This window comes from Eleginops maclovinus, chromosome 12 (assembly GCF_036324505.1).
Source record: "Eleginops maclovinus isolate JMC-PN-2008 ecotype Puerto Natales chromosome 12, JC_Emac_rtc_rv5, whole genome shotgun sequence".
In the NCBI taxonomy this organism is placed as follows: Eukaryota; Metazoa; Chordata; class Actinopteri; order Perciformes; family Eleginopidae; genus Eleginops; species Eleginops maclovinus.
The window spans coordinates 20,907,868-20,934,358 of NC_086360.1; the positions used below are offsets into that span (position 1 = coordinate 20,907,868).

The window sequence follows — 26,491 nt, forward strand, 5'->3', positions numbered from 1 at the left end:
GATTGCCTGCACTGTAAGTGACTTTTCTGGAGTATGCCAAGGGTCAGTGGGGGCCAATTCAAAGGTACAAAAAGGAGACAAAAAGAGACTGACAGATCCTAAGCTGCTGCTCTGCCAGTGTATCTAACACACATCAGCAAATGACATTGTGATTTGAATCAAAAGATAAGCCACTAATGTTGTTTGAAAATCAACCATAACTATAATAAAAATAAAATAAAAATCATCATTTAATCAAATGTTCTTTGGCTGACAGAATACCAGAGTTTATTGAGTGAATATCAAGATAAACTGGATGCACGAGACAGTTATGATCTGTACGTTTTGCTGAGCAATTGCGTTTCCTCCAAATGACCCAGCTAGTGAAGTCATTATGCTTTCCACTCTCTCAACGGGAGGTGGGGCTTTATAGTGAAAACGTATTCTACCCCGCTGCACAAAGACCAGTGTGCAGTCACAGTCTCCTCCACGCTGTGAGTGAGCAGCGCCTGCACAGATCGCTCCAATTTGGAACTTAATCTCACATTGCATGAACCTGCACAACTTTACTGCTGTTTTCTCGGCTGTGAACGACCTTCAGTGTTCCGCTGTGGCTGTTTTTAATCAGATACTACGACCCGAAAACCGTCGGGACAAGTGAAGATAGAAGCTGCGGGAGTGGTCGGGAAACTTTTACCATCATGAGCAAGCAGACGGTCAACCTTGATACCTACAGCCTGTCGTTGCTCACGGCTAAAGAAGACATCCTTAACCCCCGTTCCTCCACCAACTGGTAAACATAGCTCTCTTGAACTAAATTATTTCTATCTGTCATACCAGAATGCTATTCGCATGCATCTTGACTTATAGCATTTAAAGCCAACTTAATAAGTATTCGTCATTATATTGGTAAATTAGGAATAAGTAACTTTAATACAACTTTTATTTTCTCCATCTTGTTTAACTGAGTGAGTACTATAGCGGTTAACGCAGGCTCGCTGTTGCGTAAGCAGAGGCTTCATTACAACTAATCCAATAAGGGAGACGAAGGTGGCAGTACAGACACAGCACGCAACCTGGACTTTCTTTACAAGTACAGTAATGACATATGCATGCAGGTTGGTTTAGTAGCACAGCGGTGTATAGACTCCCCCCATCCACTCCGAGAGCTGGTGTGGATTGCCGTCCATTACGCACGCTAGGCGGCTGGTGGTGTGGCTCAGAGCTCACCACCTGGCCGGCGGCCTGCAGCCCAATAGGTCGTGCGCTCCATGACTTTGCTATTCTCCCCCAGGAGCTGTGAGGCTTCATTCTTTGTGCCGAGGATCATGTTTCTGCTGATGTGCTGATCTCTGACAGGAGTTGTCTTTCAGGGAGAGGCTCTTTAAATTTGACAGACAACATAGAATGCATGCATTAGTACCATCCACATAACTAACCAATAATAATAATTGCAATTTTGATCAACTACTGAAATGTCAATGGGTAAACGGTATGGATGAGAACTATATGAAAGATTAACCATTATTCACACTGCAATTTGAGTAAAAACAACACAATAGTTAACTGTTTGCATTTTCAACGACTTGATGATTCGTAGATACTGAATATGAGAACTTGAAATGTTTCATTCATTTTGCTCTGGCAAAATATGAGACCACGTCCTGCTGTTACCCTATCACCTGACGCTTGGCTCATTTCTTTTGTCACAAGGTTTGTCTGGCATGTAACTATGGTGAGCTATCCATCTTTCCAAACAATAGCATTCTCCCTGTCTCATCTTCTTTCTTAATTTCTCCTCCTCTATGTGTGGTGTATTCATCTCCAGCTATAGACATGATGTCATTGGCTATTCTCTGTTAGAACAGAGATAATTAGTTATACAATGACCCCACACTTTCCATGCATCCACTACACTTGATGAAGTTATAGTTTAGCGAAACAGGCCAAGGCCTAACCCGCACACACACACACACACACACACACACACACACACACACACACACACACACACACACACACACACACACACACACACACACACACACACACACACTCGTGTGGATGAGGACTGATTCTGTCAAGCTCTGTTTCTCGCTGCCACAGTGTTCACATCCCATAATCTCCATACCTTCTTCTTTTCACATGACGTCATGCAGACTTAAGTCAATAGTACTCAGAACACTATGGGTTAACTTTGCAAGTTGAAATTTGACATCTTCATGAATGGGGTGGAAATAAGTTTCCCATCCAGGCAGAACAAGCTTAGTTTCCATTCTTTCTAGCGTTTGGAAAATGTTTAAAAGTTTCCATGTTCAGTATCACTAGTTTTGTCCCATGCAACATTTCACATTGATACATCACTGATCCAGCAGTTTCTCATTGGAGACCATTTCCCTAAAGTTTCAAGGAACAACAGATCTGCATTGTGTCTCTGCCAACCCACAGCCTGTGAAACACATAGACACAAATCTCAATACACACAAACAAAAACACACATACATGTGCTTCTATCCACCACAAGTACGTGTTTGGTTTAGTTTACAACAGAATAAAAAGAAAAGAGGGAGAGAAATCCCCCAACATTTACTCCGCCCACTTTGGAGGGCGAAGTAACTCTGCTGAGACTGAATAGAGAAGTAGGGGGACATGATGATGTCATGATTCCCACTGTCAAAACCCCGGAAAAGACACCAACCAAGAGTGTGTGTGTGTGCGTGTGTTTCTACGTGCATGTGAGCTTGGGAATATATTTGTCTCTTGATGTGCATATGCATCCTGCAGAGACTATTAAAGGAGTCAGAGGCGTCGAGAAGTTTGCATGGAGAGTGGTAGGAGTCTTGTTTTGTTGAATGATCCCGCCCTCACTGTGTGGCCTTGAGGTCCTATGTGTATTATCTAATGGCCTTGTGTCCTGAATGGGAAACAGACCCTTTGTGGGGGAGACAGAAAAGAGGAGCAATTTCAATGCATTCTTCATTCAGACCTCTCTGCTCAACATACAGCCTTGGAGGTCTCTCCTAAGACTTCCAGACCATGGAGTACTACAAAGTGTCTCACTCGTAGGCTGGAAACATGCACTGTCTACGTGTGTTTTGTGTTAGTGTGTTCTTTAAGAGACAGAAAGAAAAAGAAATATGTTCCTGCCAAAACACTGACTAATAACTCAACAGAAAATACTTTTTATTCTCAGCAGTAGAAATAATGAATTAGGTCTAGTTCAAACCAAAATGAATAGCTCAAAATTCAATTCAATAAAATATTTCGGTGAGTTGTTGGTTTTACACATTTTACACAGATTCATATTAGCCAATAAGACCAAAGCTGCCTCCACTACCAGAGGTGTCCTCCTTCCAAGTATCAAATAAAATGCAGCACCAACTTAGCCAAGCATGATAAAGAGGGGGGGTGAATTAGTTTGGGGTATGTTTACAGCATTGTTTCAGCCTTGCGAAGCATATCAGATGTATTTTTATTAAGTTGTGGAGCAGTTAAACCTTTTTTTGACTTGGGTGTGGGCTGTATCCAGGCATCTTAGGGATTTGGAACACACCTTTTTCATCAACCCTTTTTCTTGCTGTCCACACTTTGATAATGTGTGCTGTAAGTGTTTCATTATGTTCTCTCCCAGGAATTATACAGTCAGTCACCAGTCGGTGACACATAAAGTAAATATCAGATTTCATTGTAGTAACTGAGTGATTCTGTTTAGACTTCTCTTTAGTATTAAGAGACCAGTCAATCTCGTCTTCATTCAGTCGAAGTTGAAAGTCTACTTAAATGAAATGTTCTTTAGCCATATTTAATAAAGACAACCTGGTACTTACATTGCATGCACGATTATTCAATCAAAACCATTTACTAGTCGTACCCAGGTTGAACTTTAACAGGTAAAGACAGTTTTTCATTGGTTTGAAACTCTAATAACTTCCATAGTAGTTAAGAAGAAATAGATGTTAGATGTTGATAATTGTTTGTGATTGTGGTCACAAATTAACCTAAATGCCTAAAAGGTATTATTTTGAAAAATAAATGCAGCTTTGACAACTTAATTTCAGAAATATCGTATTTCCAAATCGTTGTTATTTTGCAGCTGTTCCAAAAATAATCTTAGAGTATAATAAAACATGTTATTTAACCCTCTGAATACATCAATTATTCAGCTATGGATAATTTATTTTTAATTTGTACCTTCACTCATCTTTCCTTTTAAGGTTGTGTCTAAGGGACACTCAAGCACTGACTTTTACCCAATATCATTTAAGAAGCAACACAATATCCTCTCCTTTCCAGGCGTCTGATATTTTTTAAAAGCACCTTCCCGTTGATAAATGGAGGTGCCTTTATTTCAATGTCGGCCCGGGGTGTTTGTGCTGCTGCTACTTGCCAACATTTCCACAGGCTCATGCATGATTAACCAAGACCTAAAGAGTTCCTGGGTCTAAAGTTACATGGAATAGGCCTACACCTGTGGTTTTGGGGAGAGGACAGGAGGGAGGAAAGTAAGCTAGCTGTCATTTTGTGTACTCATATGCTTAAGTGCTTCTGCTTGGTATAGGTGAGAGACACACAGTATTGTTAGGCCTATTAATTGACAATGGAATGTTAATGTACATTGAAACTGTATAATTTTCGGGCACTTTTGAATTTGTTGTATTTTATTAACCATATGATCTAATATACAGTATGATCATATGCAATGCAAATATTATTTTTAGTTGGTTAATTTATGGTCAAACTCACTCAGGCAGTTAGTTAGGGCAGCTCAGGGGTGCTACGGGTGAGACGCAGAAGGGGCAGAGGGATCAGTAATTAGACCGAGCCGAAAATATCCTGCTGTTTAGCAGTCGGATCACTGTCTTTCTGTATTTCCAGGTAAGCAAAGGTGTTTAAAAAGTAGTGACTCAGATGTGCAATGAACGCGCGAGTGTAATGGATGAGCGGTTATGCCGATTTGAGATTTAAATTGGAGTTTTATCGTTGATCTACCAGTTAGTTAAAAGACAAATGTGCAACAGTAATCCACCTGTCCGCTAGTAGCCTATGATGAGTAGTGTAACAACTTATAGCTTGCTAAAATGAAAGTGTATATTATTCTCAGTCCCTGTGTTCCTCGGGTTAGAGAACACGTGGACATGGTATTTTATTTGTTACGCAAGTTTAAAAGTGTAGGCTACATGAATGTTTATACAGGTATCATTAATTAGACCTAGCCGACAGCGTTGCACTGATGTGATGATGTGTCCGTATTTCCCTTTATGTTCAAGTGTGCAACATGATTGTGTACTGCTATGTCATGAATTCAGAGGGAGATTATGTGTAGCAAGTCATTTCTCTTGTTTTATAGATAAACAGGCATTATCATCACACTGTTATCAGCAGTAATCCACTGCCTGAACTTCCCCGCACATGGTTCTGCTTTTTGTTCAGTTCCCTAATTATCCACAAACACTGTAAAATAAATAAGCTGTCGACACATACGCTTTTGTGTAGCTAAACCTTATCTAGCTTGGTAAAGGTTGTCAAAGCTTTCTATGTTGAAGCAAATTCTTCTGATCACCTGACTGAAATCAAACAAAAACAGCAGTCTGGTCGGTTTCCTTGGGCTGTCAGGATAAGGCTTCAAAGGCCGCACACTGTGTTATTGTCAGCCTGAATGAAAAACAGGACATGTTTGATCGATCCTTGATATAAATAGAAATATCTGTACATAGGAAGTCAAATGTTAAGAACAATGCCTTTCTCACTAACTCTCTGTCTCTATGTCTGACATAGATCTGCCATGGTTCCAAAAAAGCATGCATCCTATTGCTTATCACTTTGTTGTTGCTGTGAGAAAACGGCAACAAAAACACATGCTTTTAAGTATTTTAGTTGAAATATTTATTGGCCCTTAAATCCCAAAATGGGAGTGCTTTTCACAAAGCCAAACATTACAGGAACTTGGCTCTTATTCTTGCTTGACACTGGAGCCATGGAGAACCAACTAGTCCTGACCATAGTGGTGGGCCATTCAAGGCAATATAGTGTGGACAGAAATAAAGCACATTTTTTTTTGTGTCCCGTCAGGGGACAGACATATCCTTGTTACATAAATGATTACAAAAGTCATTTGCATACAGCTAACAGTTTACCTTTTAAAGATACAAGGTTTGCGCCTGATAACAGCCCAGTGTAGCTTTTGCTTTCTGCAAAGGGTGCCCTCAGCATACAGTAGCTCCTTGGGTGATCCTGTCTGTGGGTGGCATGTGGAAGATGATAACAATGATGGATATAATGGCTGTTATATCTATTTACATGGACTTACAGAAAAGTTAAAACTGTAATCACTAAACAACTGCTTACTGCTCCTTTAAACATTGTTTAGGTTCATTGGGAAGATGAAACTGCAGTGTAATAGTAGGTCTCGTGCATGACGAGACATTACTTTAGAAGGTGTGTGTGTGTGTGTGTGTGTGTGTGTGTGTGTGTGTGTGTGTGTGTGTGTGTGTGTGTGTGTGTGTGTGTGTGTGTGTGTGTGTGTGTGTGGTGTGCAAACTGTTGTTTGCTTGACCTCAAACTGAAACTGTGTTGCAGTGTGACTTGTAGTTGCCCCATAGAAGTAACACAGTGTTGGTAATTAATGTTTCATGACTTTGTGGCACTGCAGTTGCCACTGTTATTCTTTTTGGTGTCAATTTTCTATTGACACCAAACTAACAACATATAGATTCTTCAAAATGAACACAAAAGAGCTGTTACCATCAATATATAATGGTATCCTGCAGGTTTAACATCCCTATTTTTGTTTTACATTTCATGTAAAGACGGCTCTGAACAATAACGCTCAAAGTATTTTGACGTCCCAAGATCTGACCTTTGTATGAAATACTCCTTTTGTTCATTGAAGTTCCTCAGAACCGTTGACCTTAAATCAGATGCCCTCTGCACATTGTTTCCACTGGAAATGGTTCCTTTCTATGCCTACAACAGTGAACACAACAAATAAGTTATTGTTTTCTCTTTGCAGTTCAAGTTCTATGCTGAGACGCTCTGCTTGAAAGTGTTGGCCAAGCATTTGTAAAGCCAGTTAAATCGTTCATGCAAATGCTATGAAAAATGGCTGGATCGAGGTGAATTGCTTGTTTAATCTAACTAATGGGCCTTGAGTGTTGCAGATGGAGTGGTATTTCAAAGGGTGTGTCAGATAGCTGTCTAAAAACATCTGTATTTTAGTGTTTCTGTAAACTTTGGCAAGAGTGTGTGCCTGTGTGTTTCTGTGCTGTCTGTGTGCGCATGAGTGTGTGTTCCTAAACCAGCTGAGGCACACTTGGGGGATGTCTTAGCCTTAAAAATGAACCAGAAATGAAACCTTTTGTCTGAGTTGTCAAGTTTGCCAAAGATACTATTTGTGAAACCAAGCTTTAGACGCTCACAGTATAAATTGCAACTCATATTCTAGCATTGCAGATATGCGGGTGATTTTAAATGTTGATCCATGCTTGAATTGCAATGTGCTGAAGCAGGAGAGTGCTCTGTTGTGCTTTGCTCCCACAACATTCAGAGTAGCTCCCACACAACTTTCTAATTAGTAAAGAATGAACTCAGGAAAGATAGTCTGAGAATAACATCTGATGAGGGTAATGTATTTAAGATCCTTGTGGGAGGGATAACACTGCTGTTTCCTTTATTCCAGAAAAACAGAAACAAACATGTGACATCTAAAAAAGGTTGTAGGTGCCCACAACTTATTTTATGCATCTTCATCTCTAGGCTAATGAATAATCCAGAGCCTGAGTGAATGTTGTGAAAAGAGTAACCAAGGCACGCTGAAATGTCTTTTCATGTTCTGTGTTGCTGTGTCTCGTCTTCTTGCGAAACTTGCCAAGCACAACACAAGCAGTATCTGACAGCCAATCATTTTTTTTCTCAGACAATAACATTTATTTGACTCTTAATAACACTTTTCCAGGTATGAGATCATCAGTCCCATGCTCTGACACTTTCATAAATGTTTTATTACAAGTGTGCATTGACGCATGCAAACACCTTAACATGCAACACACAGACTGGCACTAAGCCACTGAAATAAGGACACACCCGTCTCCCAGTCCCAGAGCTGTCCTGACGCTGTGCGGTATCATCACCATGTTTGCAAGCTACTTGAACAATTTCTCCCACTTCACCATGGTTACAAGAAGGACAGTGGTTAAAGTCATGACATTCTTAGGGTTAACATTTTGGGCCTTGACTGGGAACTTTCCTTTTTTTGCTGTGTTTGTTCACTTGCTGGTGGTAGAATTGTGTTGTGGGTAGAAGAGGAGAGTTGGGGGGGCTCTGTCGTCCTGGCGACTCCGCTGGGAAAGCTGGGTTGTTTGTTAAGAGAGTGAATGAAGTGGGGGAGATGAGTGCAGAGGGACTGAGGAGGCTGGAAAGGGGGCAAATTGAATGGGCAAGGACACTTGGTAAGAAATATAGAGAAATAACAAGATGAGAACGCACAACACGTGAGAGGAAAGAGGAAATAATGGCAGCGAGTGCAGAGAAGTTCAACGGGGTGGTCTTGACAAAAAGTTGTGGAAAAGCAGAATGATTGAAGTGACAGAGCTAAGAAAATGGAAATATGAGAGCGCAGGTGGAGGGGTGAAGAGGAAAGAGAGGAAGATCAAAGCTTTAACCAGAGGCAGAAGAAGACGGGCTAAATGAGGTCTAAGTGGGTCTGTGATACTTGAGAGTTTACTTTGTTTAACCGAAGGAAATGGTTAAAGATAAGATGCCATGTGACTTTAATAGTCCCATAACGTACGTGTGTGTGTGTGTGTGTGTGTGTGTGTGTGTGTGTGTGTGTGTGTGTGTGTGTGTGTGTGTGTGTGTGTGTGTGTGTGTGTGTGTGTGTGTGTGTGTGTGTGTGTGTGTGTGTGTGTGTGTGTGTGTGTGTGTGTGTGTGTGTGTGTGTGTGTGTGTGTGTGTGTGTGTGTGTGTGTGTGTGTGTGTGTGTGTGTGTGTGTGTGTGTGTGTGTGTGTGTGTGTGTGTGTGTGTGTGTGTGTGTGTGTGTGTGTCAGTGCGTGTGTGTGTGTGTCAGTGCGTGTGTCAGTGCGTGTGTCAGTGCGGAAACAACATGCACAGGAAATGCCAGAGTGATCCCAGTAGACCACAGATTTAGAGGATTTATTGTTGCTCATTCCTTTTCTCTCCTCTCATCTCCATGTAGTCCATCCTACTGTGTGTCAGGTGTAAGAACATGTCGGTTTCCCTTTCAGTCCAGACTTCGCTTTACTACACAAACCATAAAACTCCCTGTAAGAGTCATAACAATTTACCCCATAAGGACCGCTGGTACTCCAATCAAGACTGTCCCCCAGTATCCACATACTCTTGTGCCCCCTTGGAAACCTCTCATACACTATGGCTGTTTCCCATTGTGCTCCATTGTTAAAAGTGTCCCTCTTACTCGACTCATTTATTTATCTCCCCTGGTGCTTTTCATCCTTTCACCCCATGTGAATCCTATCTTTGAGTAACTTTTCTCCATCCTAAATGGGTTTGTCATTCCTCACCATGTGGCCCATCACTCTTGAGCACACGCCCGCAATGACACTGTACTTTACAAAACCATCTACTATTAAACCCTAACCATTGATATCATCACAATTGTATCTCAGACACAATGCTGTCTTAACTTAAGAGAAAAAAAATGGTTAGGTTGGAGCTTTGAGACTAAACATGCTTGCATCATTTCTATTGTCAGCTCTTACATCTGGTATGTACCATACACCAGGGGAGGTCTGGACTGCTTCCTCTTGCTGAATTGATTTACTTCCTATACCTTTTGAAAAAGAAAGCTGTGATTTCAGTGAATCTAAAAAGAAAAAACAGTGAGACTTAACTGCTCCAAGCTTCAGTCTGTTTAGGGTTTAGGAAATAGTGCAACACGTCTTGGCCTATTAGAAACATTGTTTGCATATTCTGTGTCTTTCTGATACACACACTTAGACTGAAACTGGCTTTCTTCATGGTTGGTATTATATTACACAGAAAGAACTGGTGGCAAAGAAATAAGTACATGTGCGCTCAATTTTTTCACAGTACGTTTTAGTTGAATTCCCATGTATCTTAATGATACATTTAGTTGGGTTTGTGCAGTGTAGTTAGAACACACAGCTAAAATATTTGTAGATGACGGGCTAATGCTATCTTTGGATTCACTAGTGGCTGAAACACGGGACCAACTAAGTGTAAAGGCTGCGTTTTGTCCTTAAATGTAGTGTCTGTTCATTATGAACTGACCAACATCTACTTTACAGCAGCATGCTTGATGTGTGTCTCTCTCTCTTTGTCTATCCCCCGCTCTTTTCCATCTCCCTCAGCCCAGAGACAGAGGGCTGTTTTCTCTCACTGGTTCTTGGCACTGATTTAATTACTTATTTGTTTAGTTTGTCATATTCTAAACTTCTCTGGCTCCGTGTTTTGCTGAGAAAAGAGATTTTCCTCCCTCCCATCCTCCTGTCAGCATTCCATCCAGTCTCACCCCCCACTCACTGATTGTGTATGCACTCTGTTGTTTTTAATTTTCCATCCACGTTTTCCTTCATTTAATTTAGCAACACTTTCTGTTCTCTCTTATAATTTTGTACTCCATCGCCTCTGTCATTTTTTTCTACTTTGCCATTCCCTTCAGGCCAAATAGCTTCAGTGGTCTGTAATAGTCTCCAGGGGAGTCTGCTGTGTCCTCCACCCATTCAAATGTTATACAGATCAGGCAGTATTATATATTGGGTGGATCTGAGCAAGCGTTTTTATGGGTCAGATAGGTAGATATAGACTTATAACACATGCTTTATCAACAGCAAAAGCAATTCTCTGGCTATGGCAAACTAACTAAAAACTAAATACAAATATTTAATGGAGACAAAGTAAAGGCTACTTTAAGTTTTCCTTTTCAAGACATGTAGAAATCAATCATAGTTGACATTTTTGGCATGAATAACCAAAACAGGATCAGAAAGTATCCAAGAATAACAACAGGACTGACTTAGACTAACAAGGGGTCACATTTCTACTGTAACAGTCCAAGTTTCGGTTTTGGGTTAAAATATAACTTTGGCAGTAAATGACCACTATGGGTAATTCTGTTATGTTCTATTGTAGTTTCCATCAAACACTATGGTTCTAAAAGTACAATAGTACATTAGCTCAATAGCAAACCTTCTGATGGGACATTTAATTATTATCAAATCAAATATATTAATATGGATTCACGTTGGATTTACAGTTTAATGTTGCTCAGATCCTAAGGTGGAGCTTTTATTTCAAGGTTTCTGTTTGTTTCCTTTGTGGTAAGATTACTGCAGGCGCCTGAATTAATCACAAGTTAAAGATCAGGATTGTTTATTGTAATTTAATTGAAGCATAGTGGCTCCTAAAGATGCATTGTTCCTTTTGTTAAAGGGAACTTTTTGAGTGTTTATTCTCAGAGAATATAAGCCTTTCATCCACAGTACGATTGCTATAAATTATTAAACCTAAGTTTAGGCTTGACTGAAATAATCTGTATGGGGGTGTTCCCAGTAACGGATATCCTTACAGCTTGGCCAGTAAATGCTGTTGATTGGGATTTGGCATCATTTGATTATGGGATCAAGGTTTATGTGTTGGGCACCACCATCACATCATGCCCAATTGTAGAGCCTCCCAGAGGTTTACATAAAGCCTCTCCCTGAGCCAGCTCTACTGTTCTGACTAAATAATATATATGAATTAGACAGGACATTATATGGCGGACTGGAGTTTGACAGTATATATAATGAAAATGATGCTTCTGCTTATTTTTCTTGCACAGCTAGTCAGTTTTAAATACACAGCCCTTCTCATGGGGCATTGCTTGATTCCCATCTCAGTGGGAGAGGGAAATGTTTGGGCATATGGGATATTACACCTTACCTTATAAACCACGCACAGCTTGAGGGATATTGGCTTGCTCATCTATGACCCCCCCCCCCCCTAAAAAAGCCAGGATCTAAAAACCTCAAGTATTGTTTTTTTTTTTTTCTGCTCTATAACTTTATCAGTAAATCTTCCATGAGCAAAACATTTAATTAATAACCAATATGCATTTAATTTAGTCAAATAGAGGAATATCATTTCACTAAGATCATTTTAAGTTGTCGTTTAAGATACTTGGTTCCGTGTTTCAATCCCCCTCATTCTCCAGCTCGTATTAAGGGGCCCCGGTGCTTGGTCTGTGGGGATTACAGTGCATACAGACCACTCTCTGCAGGGCACCTGACTGAATCCTCTGCAGCGAGCCATGAGTATGAGAATTCCTTTTTTGTGTGCTTTTTCTTTCAGTGTTGTTTTTGAAAATGTCCTTTGCAGCTTTTCAAGAGACGCTGTCACATGACTTCTTTATCTGGCACTCTTTCTAAGCACTGAAAGGTGTTCACATTAAAGCATCCACCAGCAGCAATCTTTTATATTTTGACATCCACGTTTCATCACTTAATGAAGGACAGAGAGTGAGAAATGTATCGGGTCACTGCAGTTTTAGGTACAGGGGAATGTGGAAAATGTTAGACGATGCCTTGTGTAGGGGTTTGATAACCAGAACAGTATCAATCTTTATGAACATTTCTTTATTCTTCCTTTTTGTTAATGCTCCGTAGCAACATCTATCACCACATGACAATTTGAACGTGCCTGTGGTTAACCGTGCCACATTTTTCACTCATGTTGTTTACAGTTATGCATCACCTTGCAACACACTGTACAAGTCAGACACATGTAGTGGCATTCTCTCGTTTTTTCCTAGCTTCTGCTTTAAAGCTCTAAAACTCTCATTCCGTCACTCCCTTGCTCTAGCTCTCATTTCTCAACCCTTACCCATAAACCTCCACATGTCTCTGCAGTCCAGACGGACGGAGGAATGTGTGTACCACTGGGGTCGTCGCATGCAAACTATATGAGTAACATGCCTGACAGGGGGGGAAAAAATGACTTTTTCAGGAGTGGAATCTGGCTGGACTTTTTTTGCCCATGTTTGGCGAGAGGAAATGAGTGCTGTGTGCTCAGGGGACGTCTCTGAGTTCCCCCCCTCCAACACAGCCAGAGAGGTAGACAGAGAGACTAAAAATAGCACTGGGAGCCCAGGTCAGCTTCGAGCCAGGAGTAAAAAGTTGGGGGGCGATGGGGGAGGGGAACAAAAACATATGATGTAAAATGAAATGAACAGAAGGAGGCTTGTTGAAAGCTAGATGTTATGAATATCTGAAAGAAGTTAGAGCATGAAGTAAGCATTCAAAAGACCACATTGTCTGAATCCCAGGTCTTGACAAACGCCTTACATGAGTTGGTGGGACCACTGGGGGATGTGTGTGCAATATCTTGAAGAGCAGTGGGGGGGAAAGGAGCAAAATAATGATCTGATGGAGATCGTAATCTGTGCAGTGAATTCTGGTGGGAGCTCCCAGCCTCTCATCAGTTTTCTCATATCTTTCTCTTCATGCACAGTTTATCATATCGCAACAGCGTGCATAACCACAAATCTCTCATATCTCCCCCGCTGGCAAACGTGGAATGAATAAATGACCCGTGAGCCCACAAGATCTTCCTGTCAGAGACACAGAGGGTATAAGTGTGGAGTCGAGGGAGAAAAGATGAAGATGAGATATTGCTCTGGTTTGTGAAAGAGGTATGTTGTGCCGCAGGATTTAAAGTAGGAGGGCAAGAAATATGTGTTGTAGGAGACGAGGGTCAGGATGATGAATTCAGAGAAGTAATGATGGTGAGATATCAACAGAAAATATGAAGAGAGTAGGAATGGTGAAGTCAAAGGAATATGAGAAATATATGGTTGTGGGACTCGAGATCAAAACACAATTGGATAGGAATACAAGGAATAAAAAATCTCTTATAAAGTCTCTTGACAATACAAGAGAAGTGACTACTTTGTGTTCAAGTATTTTCTACATAAAACTACACTTTAATGGTTCATAGTTTAGCCTGGTGAAGTGCAATGCCTGTATAAGTGAAAACAAGTCCTTTCCAGTCACAGCTCACCATCTGCTTCTGTTATGTCCATCTTGAAATGGTAGAGCGTTGCATGTTTGGTGGTATTTCAGAGGCTGAAGTAGTCCAAAACAAACAATCCCTATTGATACTGGCATAGTGTGTGTGTGTGTGCGTGTGCGTGTGCATGTCTGTGTTTATATATGTGCGCCTTTGTCTATACTGTCGCAGATCTGTAGGCTGTTTATTTGTTTTATATCTGAGTGGCAGGCTGCCCTAATTACTCACATATTTTATTGTTACTTTTAAACAAGTCGTTTCAGATTTTGCCACCAGCTTTTTTTCTCTTCTCATCTCTTCCTCCCCACTCGGTCCCTCCCTCCCTCCCTCTCTCAGAGGTGAGGTCATATTTGGCTGGGTTTGGTCTGGACTGGAGTCTGTTTTTCTCATCAGTCAGTGTAGCTCTCAAGAATGCTACATGTGTGAAGGAATGGGGGTCTATCTGCTCAGTTGGTTATGAAACTATATTTTTTTAGTATGGCTGCTTCGTCATTACAGACACAAAGCTGATCAAATGGAGAGATAGAGAGAAAGGCTACTTGGATGTGACGTGTAGCTACACAAGAGGGACTGTACAACTCTTTCTGGATTCATTGTCTTGCTCAAGGACACTTCAGTAGGGTATATACTTGAAATGTGAACCTGAACACTTACTGTCTTGTCTAGTGAGAACTGTCCCTCTGCTCACTACACCACACTGCTGGCATATCTATATTATGAATCAGTGGTTTCCCACAGCATCTGATATTAACCCCTCTTTCAGAAAGTACAAGAACATTTAAAAAAATGTAATATCAAGAACTGTGAAAACTGAAAAAGTAGAGCAGTTTCAGGATTGTTCCTTGAGGCCATCTTTACACTTTATTTTGCCAGTTTATTTCAATGATTTGGGTCCTTCCTGCAGATTGAAGAGAAGAGAAGATTTAACAATGTCAAGTATGGCAACACATGTACAATGTGATCAGGTCTTTACCCTACTTGTACATTAAAAAACTTATACTTTTTCATATCTTTCTAGTTTTTGGGTTTTGTAATTCCCCTCACCTTGTCCAAAACAGGGATTAAGTAAAGTCCTGTGGAGAAAAAATGCCTTTTGCAAATTCCATCCAAGTGAAAGCTCTGGCAGAACAAAGAGTCTCCTCAGCACAGTGTATCCTCATGTGCAAGCCTGTTCCAGGTGGGTGGAGAATTTGCACATGCAATTAGGACTCCTTCAGACGCATTGTGACCTTTGACCTTGACTGCTCGTGAATGGTGACCTTTAGGAATGTCTTAAGGACCAAGGAATCGGTAATTGTGGATTGGTGTCTGAGCTCTGGATGCCGGTAAGACTAATGAGGGAAAAGAGTGTGTTGTTTATATCTGTTATTGTGGCTAGACTAATCTCAGAGGAGACGTGAATGATCCGGGCGACACAAAGCTCATATAAAGCCGGTGAGCTCTTAAGAGGGTTTGACTTGTTCATATTCTGATGAAATCTTATTTAAAAATCCCTGGTTTTGCTTTGTGATGCAGTGAATTTTCAGTTAACACCTGTTCGCATAAACAGAGAAATAAATAAAAGACATTTTTAACTTGCCTGCTCACACATGCAGGGTCAGCTGGCAGCTTGCTCAATCGGGCGCACAATGTAGGTATTGTGTCCTCAGCACACTCACACACATACCGATTGACTTTTGTCGCTCTTTGTTCTTTGCATAGACAGAGACTTGCTGTATCAGGAATAAAATAACAGAGTGATTCAGAGAGGCTGAGTGAGTTAGCCTCGATGCCAAACTGCAATTGTTTTTGTTGTAGATTGTTGTAATAGTAGGCCAAAATCTTTAAAGCAAACTCTTCTTTTTCCTCTTTGTGTCTCATTCTCACTGTCTCATTCACTTCCTCTTCCAGACACACATCCACAAACACTGACCAGTCACCACCTTTGGCCCTTTGTAATAGCTGCTCACAGCCTTACACTCTTTCTACCCCGCTCCAGATGTTATTGACACACCCCAGGAGTCCTTCAGAGCGAAATTTACACAGACACAGACACCCGCACACAAACACACAATTCTTCTCTGCATGCCAGCTCGTAAAGTTACACACACACACACACACACACACACACACACACACACACACACACACACACACACACACACACACACACACACACACACACACACACACACACATTTGCCCCCAGTTGTGCTTTAAACACACAGATAATTCAGGATTATGTTAGAGCCATGTCATGTCAAACTGCACGTGGGTTCGTTTTGGACTCTGAACTATTGGTTTTGATAACATGGAAGACGCTTGGCCTTAAAAGCACCAAAGTAAAAATCCTCTTTGTCTTTTGGTTTGTTTTTCTTTGGTTGATGATGAGACCTTGGAGATATTGCAACAAAGCTAACATCTTGAAACAACACTGCGCTTAGTTTGTTCAGCAGTCGAGTTGTATCTCACTGATCTCATGGTAACACATCATGAGTTGTTGAGTTGCCACGGTGACCTGCAGTTTGACTTACTGCGGGGTGCGGTAGGACAGGTTTTCACCTGCAAAATGTCAAAAACCCTGTAGCTTTGAACAGTACTGCCTGCATTTGTTTCACATGTCAGGAGCCATCCATCTGAGGCAAACACTATGAAGGAAGGTCATTGTGTTGACCTTCCTGTTTTACGCATGTACTGTAAGGAATTCTGGGCATGGGGGAAAAAAGTGAACTGTGTCACAGCTGAAGAGAATTAATTTTTGCTGGTGTGTTGTAGAGATGCTTTGCACTGCAGCGTGTTATGGCTTAGACAAAATTGTGCAGTAAAACATCTGGCTGTGCAGGTCTGTGTGTGTCCTTTGTGTACAATAAAAGACTGAACACATGGTGGACGCAGCCCTCTAGATCCTCAGGCTTGGATATGGAAGTTTAAGGCACACATTAATCAAGCAGTCGTTTTGTTCATCCTGTGTTTTGTTGACACTCATCAATACAAATGTCTCTCATATTTCTCAGTAGCTGACCTGTGTTTTTGTCTGTATGTCCACAGGGCATTATTCACATATGATGGAGTCACCAACAAGCTCAAGCTGGCTGACTCAGGAGGTAAGATGGATTGTAATATGTGGTATGTTTGTTATGGTAACTTTGTATTTCTAAGCCCTAGAAAGAATGACACTTGTCAGAATTTTGACTTTAAGCCTAAAAGGAATACACCTGTCATCTTGTGTTTCGAGAATATTCGACATTCTTACAACTTTTGAGTGAAAATGTCAAATCATGTCATTGTAAAACTCCTATCATTCTCCTTTTTTATTTGTTCCCTCATATCTAACAGCGGGTGGAATGGCAGAGCTGGCAGGCAAATTTCACATCTCCAAGCCTCAATACGGACTGTGCAAAGTGGGAAGTGTGGAGACAGGAGGCCCTCGGATTGCTATGATCAACTGGGTGAGTGGCAGGCTGGCTCCTGGGGCTTAGTGCATGCAAGCGCAAGCTTATCATGTTAAACAAACACACAGAGCAGCAGAAATTACAGGAAGACACATACACTTGTGAAAACAGCAGGTACACCGAGGTGCTTACAGAATTGCTTTCATATAGATTTAGCAAAGACATTAAGCAATTCCAAGGTAATGGGTTTAACATCTTAAGTCGTCAAATACAGAAAACTCTATGCACTCATTAATCTGTTAAAGGCTCTGGGGAAAATCCTAAGCTACTTGACTTATTTACATTCTATAGTTTTGTTTTGACATGGGCTTATGTGGTATCTGACATGTGGTAGGATGTATTATAACTTTGTTGTAGTACAAATCTTTATGAGTCTCAGGGCATGTCTCATATTTGTCAAACAGTGTAGGGCCCTCCTTGCAGGTTTATATTGCCATTTGTTTTGTTGATAAAATATATGATCAAAATAATTACAATAAAATAATGCTGAGAGATTTGCAATGACCCCAATCTGCAGTTATATTGATAATATTGCATCCATATTAAAGAAAATCAGTGTGAAATATATAATATATACTCTGAATTGTACTCGATAATGAGCTAATATTTGAGCTTCAATGTTTTCACCATCGAAATGGTGAAACAGAGATTATACAACAGCAATGTGAATCCTATTGTTCCTCATCCTCTCTTCCCCACCAATTTTTTTTAGTCCCTTCCAAGAGGTATGATATGAATGTAAGTGTCCACATCCTGTCTTTGTCTGCAGGTCGGCCAAAATGTGGATGACTTCCGCAGGACAGAATGTGCCAGCCACATTCCAGCCATCAAAAACTTTTTCAAGGTGCAGTACATCATGACGTGCGAAATCATAAATCACTAACCCTTGTGCGCTTCATCCATTAGTCTTATTTGTTCGGTCTCCATTAAAATGTGCATTAAAAATGACACAATTGCAGCTGTGTCATTTTTTGTTACAGGAGAGACTCCAGCTGTCCAGGTTAAGAAAATAACATACCTGGAACTCAGTGTTTTTCCCAAATTCCTGCTAAACAAAAACCTTTCTGTCTAACTTTTTTTTACCCTTGGACTCTAAACTTTGTGCTCACAAACTCTATATTTACTCACTGGAGTTTACTTTGTATTGTTTTGAGAGTTTCCTGTCCTCAGTCCACTTCCTGTTCTGTTTCAGTGTTGGTCATGTGATTGCCATGTTGCTTTCAGGGAGAGACAGCTAAATTTGGGCTTAAAAAACTCCATTGTTTGCGGTGCTACCCAAATTCCCGCCACTCACTCAAGTCGTGACAGGACAGACAGGAAGTAGAGGGAATAGAGAAAAGCTAATCTATCTGTATTTTTTATGATTCAAGTTCATGTGTGCTCTTTATGAATAGTATACAAGCAACTCTGTCCAGCTCTATGTTCACTGCAACCTCTCTCCATCTGTGCTCCTCAAACTGTTTATTTAACGTAGCAGTCAAACTATGAGAGGTTCAACTGACCCCTAGGTTAACTTGTTTCCATATAAAGGCATCACCCAGTCAACTGCAGAAGCATCTGTGGAATGTTTTTTGTTTTTTGTCCCTTTTTTTTTTTAAACGACGAAAGTCGAGACTGGGATTTTGTGAGACTGCAATCGCCTTACACCACTGAGTGTGTGTGTGTGTGTGTGTGTGTGTGTGTGTGTGTGTGTGTGTGTGTGTGTGTGTGTGTGTGTGTGTGTGTGTGTGTGTGTGTGTGTGTGTGTGTGTGTGTGTGTGTGTGTGTGTGTGTGTGTGTGTGTGTGTGTGTGTGTGTGTGTGTGTGTGTGTGTGTGTGTGTGTGTGTGTGTGTGTGTGTGTGTGTGTGTGTGTGTGTGTCCAAATTCATTTGGGATTCCAAAATTGTACGGAAATGATTACATTGCAAATATTGCTTAGAGTAAAGAAATGTGTCTCTCATTCTGACAATTGTGGGACAATTGTGACCCTCTAACCTAACCACACACACACACACACACACACACACATACAGATATATTTATATATATAGCAATGCAATAACTTGCTTGAAACCAACCTTTTTCTCTGTGAATATTGCAAAAAAAAATAGAACAGAAAATGTATTGTTCTGAGTAACTTACACTTTGAGAATAAGAAAAAGGTACTTTGATTTATTATATATATCTGGTTCTGATTAAAAGACAACATGTTATATCATCGTGCACCATGCTCATCCTTGCCAAGCATATGGATTGCATTTGCCAAGACTGTAGTGACATAACTGCTATCCTGTTTCCTGTTCATCCAAACTTTACGAGAAAACGTGGCACTTTCACACGTTTTTAAGCCACAGTAATCGTCTTAACTCACCTTTCCCATCAAGTTCATTGCTCATAAACAGAAAAGAAATGTGCTTCATGCCGGTAAAGAAAGCATTGTCGAAAAACTCGTAAAGCACAGCCGTCTGCGTCATACCTCCTCTGTAATATCATCTGGGATTGGTGTGTGATTAATTCCTGAAAAATTATTACTCACACCAGTTAGTTTTACTGTTCATGTTTATCTTCACAAGGATATCACATCCACTTGGCAAGAATTAGCAGACCAAGAAGTGACCCACTGTATAGACATTCACATTTTCGATGGGTACAGTACCAGCTTTTTTTTAGGGGAAAATAAGTTAAAATAGAGGGGACATAGAATATATATTGCTATTACAGCAAGGGAAGGCGAGGTTGTATTTAACTGCTGTCCCCAGAAAATACACAGACGCCGCAGCTTTACAATCCTGACTCACAGCTTAATTCCTACTTGACCTTTCACTGTACGGGAAACAGAACTACTGAGATAACCCGCATACATAAATGATGTGATGATAACTGGGGGTTCAATTAGCTTGTTTTCTTAGAGTCTTGGCATTCATAGCCTTGGATGTAGTTAGTTAGAATTTCCCTTGCACTTAGTTGTTGTGTTTTTGTTATTTGCCTTTTTCCTCTTTCCTTTTTTCCACGTTGTTTCTGTCTTTCTGGCTTGCTATGCTGCATGTCCCAGCTGGCAGTGAGGGGCTTTTGTTAAGGCAAGTCTGCAGCGGCAGATTTGGATAAATGTCATACTGTAGTCCTGCATGGCGTTAAGTTATGATGACTTCAATATGAATAGGGTGTAGCTGTTTTCATTGTTCTGCGATAACACTAAAATAATAACCGAATAAACTGAGTCAGAAGGGTGTGTGTGAGATCAGATGTTGATACTGTGAGTGATACTCTGGAGGAGAAGATTATCTGTTACAGTATTAGAAAGTGTTGTACAACTGGAAATGAAGTAAGAGAGGCTAAATCATTAGTATTTTATTTAATTAATCAAACATTTAAGAAGCATAATCATATTTGGCCACTGGACAACCTGGCAAAAAAACTGACTTTTAATGTGGAGCATGAGATTTGGATTGCAACAAAGAGCTGTCTTGCTACTGCAAACATGAAGCAAAACAACATGTGCAGGTCGAGGCACTAAACCCTGAAGCACTTCATCATTTTCGTCTGTCTTGTCGCCCTGAGACACACTTGAGATCAGAGGCTTTACTTTCATGTCAACCAACATAGGCCTCTTTGCTCCTCCTGTCTTAATTAAATGGAGGAGCTGTCATTACCAATGTGGAAGAAAATATGTCATAAATATAACAATAACCTCATTTAATTGCCCATGAACCCCTTTACATTATTTTTCTCATTTAAAGGAAGTTTGATGTACACAATTAAAATACATTTAAATGAGGAATTCTTCACACAATAATACAACATATTATAATTCAGGTACCTGGGTCAGACTTCAACTGGGGACACTTCCCACATCCACGTACTGCATCTGCCTGAACAGACACACTAACTCCTGAGCAGGAGACAGTCTGTGTGAAGCCGTTCCACAGCCGACAGTTTGTGTGAAGTTGAGCAGAACTATATATTTAGCCGGTAACTCTCAACCTGTCACATCACCTTTGGCTCTTTAGGTTTTCTTCTTATACCCAACTCAAGTTTTCATTGTTAAGGTCATAATGGGCGTTGGACGTTATGCAGAGATTTTTCCTTAAATATATAAAAAAAAGAAAAGCTATTTGCTTTTAAAGCAGTAAGGAGTAAAACAGATTGCCAGTTGGCATTTGTGGATACTTCACATTTACAGCTAAACACATGTAATGGGGTGGAAACAGATGGAAAAGAACATTTAGGGGATTGTGAGAGACAATCTTAGGGGCCTTTATTTAAACCTTAACACTTATGCGTTACAACCTGAATACAATTATTAAAAAGGAATCCAAGTCCAGTGCTTTTAAATTACTCCTGGACATATTATGTTCTAGAGCTCGAGTGATAAAAGTAAGGAACATATTTAGAGATCATTTACGTGAAGAATGCATGAAGGAAAGTATGTTATTTGGCCTGCTTTTTAATAAACTACTATTTAGTATAGTGATACCATCACTAACCCTGGCATGGTTTGTACCTCCTGTACCTCATGAAATACAGTTCATGAGGATAAGGGGTTGGTGTCATTTGTAACGGGTAAACAATTCTGCTACTGGGAGCTTTTTGTGTAAATTGTGGCTCTGTCTGTTTCCATGGTTTTCCAAGAATCCCTGGCAGAACTGTGGACTGCTTGTTTGGTGTCTGTGTGTGTATGTGCAGTTGGCAGTGACAGCTAGAGTGATACGGATTATACACTGTACTGAGATGTATTATAGGGCACATTGAATGCTCTGTTCAGTGTCAGTGTCAGCGGTGCCACTCAGATAAAGCCGTGGTTTCCTGTTGGAGGTTGACAGACCTGGCTCTCCTTCAAAAAAGCCCAGAATTACTATGAAAGGAAATCTTTCTGAGGTCCTGGCCACATACATGAATGAGTTCAGCTTATGTTTAACACCTATCATCCCATAGAAGTAGCATCAGTGGAACACTATCTTATTGTTCTGTGGTTTTTGTATATGATTTGTCCATAGTCTTTTTTTGTATGGCTCTTAATTTCCCTTAAGCTTGATTTCCAAGTATTGAGCAACTGTTGCATGTTTAGTAAGCCTCTCTTTTTCTACTAAAGCACAAGCTTTCAAACCCTCATTTTCTTACTTTCCCCCATATCACACCCTTTTTCCCTCTACTGCCATCAATAATCATCTAAACCAATGCATTCCTGTGCTGATTCTTAAGCCAGGGAGTATTTTCACTCTCTTACAATCCTGAAAACTGAAGCAGTTGCACAACTGTTTGGCTCTAAGTTTGCATAACTCCAAGTAAGACCAAGAGAAAACCACCAGAGGGACTTTGTGTACTTGTGTATAGATTTATTGCATCTATAGAATGTAACGGTGGAATAAAATTCACATCTGTGTAAATCTATGTGCCATCTTTTTTTTCTTCCCCTCCCCTTCGTGTTGCAGGAAGCTCATGTGTTCATTAGTGCAGAGAAAGTGGAGGATGTGACAGAGGAGAAGATACAAGAGGAGCTCCACAGGGTCCAGGCCAATGCTCCCACACAGTGGGTGAGAAGGAGCTCCAGGTCAGCTGACAAAGAGGACTTAGTGGTGAGTCTACTGCAATACCGCATTTGCCCATCAGATGGAGACAAAGACTTTTGTATACACATTATGACATAATTCCAGATAGAAACGTACCTTCTTAGTGACTTCACTGTTTTACTTTTGCTACTAATATGTTCTTTCAGCTATGTTCATGAAAAAAAAAAGTAGTTTGACTACTAAATATCATGCGTTCCTTCCTTTGTTTTTTCTTAAAGGGAACAAACTACAGAAAAACTAATGCTGCCATGGAGATGAGACGAATAAACAGAGACTCCTTCTGGGCCCGTGCAGAGGTATGTCAAAGTGTCTTTTTTGCCACATTTTAGAGGCTAAAATTTAGCTACCCTGATGTTCACTGCCGTTTACTCTTTCATTGTTTCCCATTGTTTTTGCAAGCGTGAGGAAGAAGAGAGGAAAGACGAGGATAAGAGACGAGCAGCAGAGGAGAGACGCCGCATTGAAAGAGAAAGAGTTTTAAAAGAGCGGAGGGATGCAGAAGAGAGAGACAGGAGGATGAATGAGAAGCTACAGATGATAGAGGAGCAGAGGTAAGAGCAATGGCTGTATCCTGTACTTTCTATGAATTGAAGGAGAAAAGTACATTCATTTACACAGTAAATGCACCAATGATGATTTATTATGGGAACACTAACAAGAGATGTTGTTTTATTGGTCCTCCTGCCTCGCAGGAAAAAACAAGCAGAGCAAGAAGAACAGCTGCGTAGAAAAGAGAAATTAAAATGGGTGAGTGAAATTATGTTTAGCTAAATCTTGCAATACCTGTCTCGCTTTTGTTTGTAAAATGATGCAAAGTGCTCAATCCAATGTCTTTGCGCAGTGGCAAAATGGACACTTGCTTTGCTGGCTTGTGGCTTTCCAGTTTGGTCGGATAAGCCTCAAGTCATTGACCGCTGTATAAGAACTGGATTGATCTTCGTCATTGAGATTTTTGATTCCAAAACTGTAATTGTTTCTGAGGATATTATAACTGAACCTTCAATTCATGACCACTTTTGGACTACGTACCCGCTGCTGATCGTTCAGTTCATAATGACACATTTAATAGGCTGCACAGTTGATAAGAACATTATCATTTAGCTAATTAACGTGTCACAGATTCTTTGTTGCACACTCTGAATGGTTGTATGAATATTCATGGCTTGAATTAGCAAAACATGAAAAACATGACAATTATACAGTATGCTGAATGCCCAAACATGCCAGGTTTGCTGGTAACATGTTAAACTGTGCAAATAGTAAACACGAACAGAAAAAAATCTCAGTTTTGCAGGTGGGTTGTTTGTCTAACTCCAGTCTGGAGGAAGCGCTCCTCAGCAGAGTTACGTCCGGCATTTGGTTCAGACTGTAGAGTAATACTTGTGAGAGTAATGGTGGTTTTACTTGTGTGTGGTGAGTTATTTAGAGGTGCTTAAGAGTAAGGCAAAAACTGCTTCAGGTATGTTGCTTTGTGAAAGTTATTATATCATTAATTCAGGACTACATTTAAAAAAAGTTACACTAATCTCAGGTGCTGTGTCGTCTACTTTATCAAATAGTTTAAAAGAGAATGATTGTTGTTGTGCTTCTGCATTTACAGGAGCATCAGCAGAGGGAGCATTTCGATGACATGAGGGCTCGTCTTAGAAGGAGTGAGTCCATAGAAAAAGCAGCAGTAAGTGAATCTACTTTTTTTTTTCATTTGTACTTTGTCAAAGATCTGATCTGTCTTTAGAATGCTGTATTTTGGTGAAACCTGCTGAAAAAAATGGCCATGTTTGTTTAATAATTTAAATGTAATTCTCATGCTGTATGTTACTCGACCTGCAGGAGGCAGCAGAATTAGTGTCCCAGCGCTCCATGAACCCTAGGGAGTTCTTCAGGCAGCTCTCTTCATCATCATCACAGAGTCCCACCAGCCCTGGATCCTCCCGCTCTGGTACGTACACTGTGTGAGCTTAAACAGAGAGAAATGCTGAAAGTGTTGAAGGTCCAGAAGAGTTTATTCGAACGCAACGATCCGCCCAGACTGTTTTCTTTCTCTCCAGGCAAACCCTTCAGACGATACCAGCGCAGCCTGACGGACACAGCCTTCATCTTCTCTAAAGCAGAAGACAGCACGTCTTCCTCCCCTTACAGCTCACCCCTGGTCTCCCCATTCTCTCGGGCTGCTACCTCCCCCATCCATCGTGCCACCTCTCCCCCCACAAGCCCTAATTTCCGCCCTGTCATCTCTCCACTAAGGCCCAGAGCCCCCATGTCACCGCCTACATCCCCTCTTCGCCCTGCCCCTCCAGCCTCGGCCCTGCCCAGCGTTCCAATAAGTAAAATCCAAATTCAGGCTGTTGTTGAGCCCAGACCTCCGTCACCTACAGAACCTTCTGCGCCTCCGGCTTCCCCTGATCTGTTGGCTTCCTTGTCCTCGTGTTTGGTAAAAAAGAAACCCTCTCAGTCACATCCAGAGGCCCTCCCTCCCTCTCCCCCAAACACCCCAAACCAGCCAGAGGACTCAGCTTTCTGCTTCGAACCTGCTCCTATCCCAGAGAGAATCACAGGTAGGATGAGATAGGACAAAAACAATTATATTGGGATCTTATTATACAATGTTATTATATGTTTCCTTTTTTGTTTAGGTAATTATTATTTTATCGCAAAATGGCTCTTCTTATTACTTTACCGAATATGTTAATCAGCTGACATTTGGAAGTGATAAGATACATTTTATTAAAGGCTTATGCGACTTAAACGCTTTTGCAAGACATTTATTCCTCCTACTCTGTGTAAAGCAGACCGCGGATTGAAATTAGTAGCCTGTTATACAGAAGGCTTAGCATATTTAACTTTACTAATCTTTTGTATTTCATATAGTCATAGTTTTTCAGTTCATACACAGCTTTTGTTGACTCATTTAAAACAATTAACAACCAAATTCCCCAGTTCTGTTTTGTAATGATATCACTTTCCAATCAACAGACCTCAACACATGCACTCATGTGCACACTGAGCTGGTCTCAGAAATTGCCTATAAAGTACAGGCTGTACTGGTGGAGGAGGACGAGGAAGAGGATGCGGAGGATCTCGAGGAAGAAAAGGCTGAATCACAACAACAGCCTTGCGCTGTCACCGTAGAACCAGACGTGACTGAGGATCGTCAGGGAGAGGTAGAGGAAAATAAGCAGGAAGAAGAAGAAAAAGAAGTAGAAGAGGACAACGAAGAAGAGCAGGAGGAATTACGACAGGAAGCTGAGCTTACAGTGGAGGATCCAGTGGAAGTGGTGCAGGAGGAAGAGGAGGCAAAGGAAGATGAAGAGGAGAGTAACCAATCAGAAGACGGCCAGGATCCCTCTGACATGGCTGTGCTTTCAAAGAAAGAGGAAGAGTCAGCAGCTACAGGTAGCTTCTTTTTCTTGTATACTGTTATTTTGACGGTATCAGCATTTGTGAAACTGTACCACACCATTTATATTTAAAAAATGTCCCTGCAGATTTC

At 40.8% G+C, this 26,491-nt stretch overlaps 1 protein-coding gene across 2 annotated transcripts in view; it reads left to right on the top strand.

The window, feature by feature from the left end:
* Positions 1–452: 452 nt before the first annotated feature.
* Positions 453–26,491, top strand: part of si:dkey-40c11.2 (drebrin-like protein A) — a 28,163-nt gene continuing 2,124 nt past the window's right edge. The window contains exons 1-12 of one of the 2 annotated variants that reach the window (XM_063898085.1): positions 453–772; positions 17,051–17,106; positions 17,339–17,451; positions 18,224–18,298; positions 22,864–23,007; positions 23,220–23,297; positions 23,401–23,552; positions 23,694–23,748; positions 24,602–24,676; positions 24,832–24,940; positions 25,050–25,556; positions 25,975–26,394. In XM_063898085.1, coding sequence (XP_063754155.1) covers positions 681–772; positions 17,051–17,106; positions 17,339–17,451; positions 18,224–18,298; positions 22,864–23,007; positions 23,220–23,297; positions 23,401–23,552; positions 23,694–23,748; positions 24,602–24,676; positions 24,832–24,940; positions 25,050–25,556; positions 25,975–26,394 — 1,876 coding nt within the window. In that variant the 5' untranslated portion in view covers positions 453–680. Of the gene's footprint in view, positions 773–4,771; positions 4,855–17,050; positions 17,107–17,338; positions 17,452–18,223; positions 18,299–22,863; positions 23,008–23,219; positions 23,298–23,400; positions 23,553–23,693; positions 23,749–24,601; positions 24,677–24,831; positions 24,941–25,049; positions 25,557–25,974; positions 26,395–26,491 lie in introns of those variants that run through there. The other variant, XM_063898087.1, reaches the window with a different exon arrangement.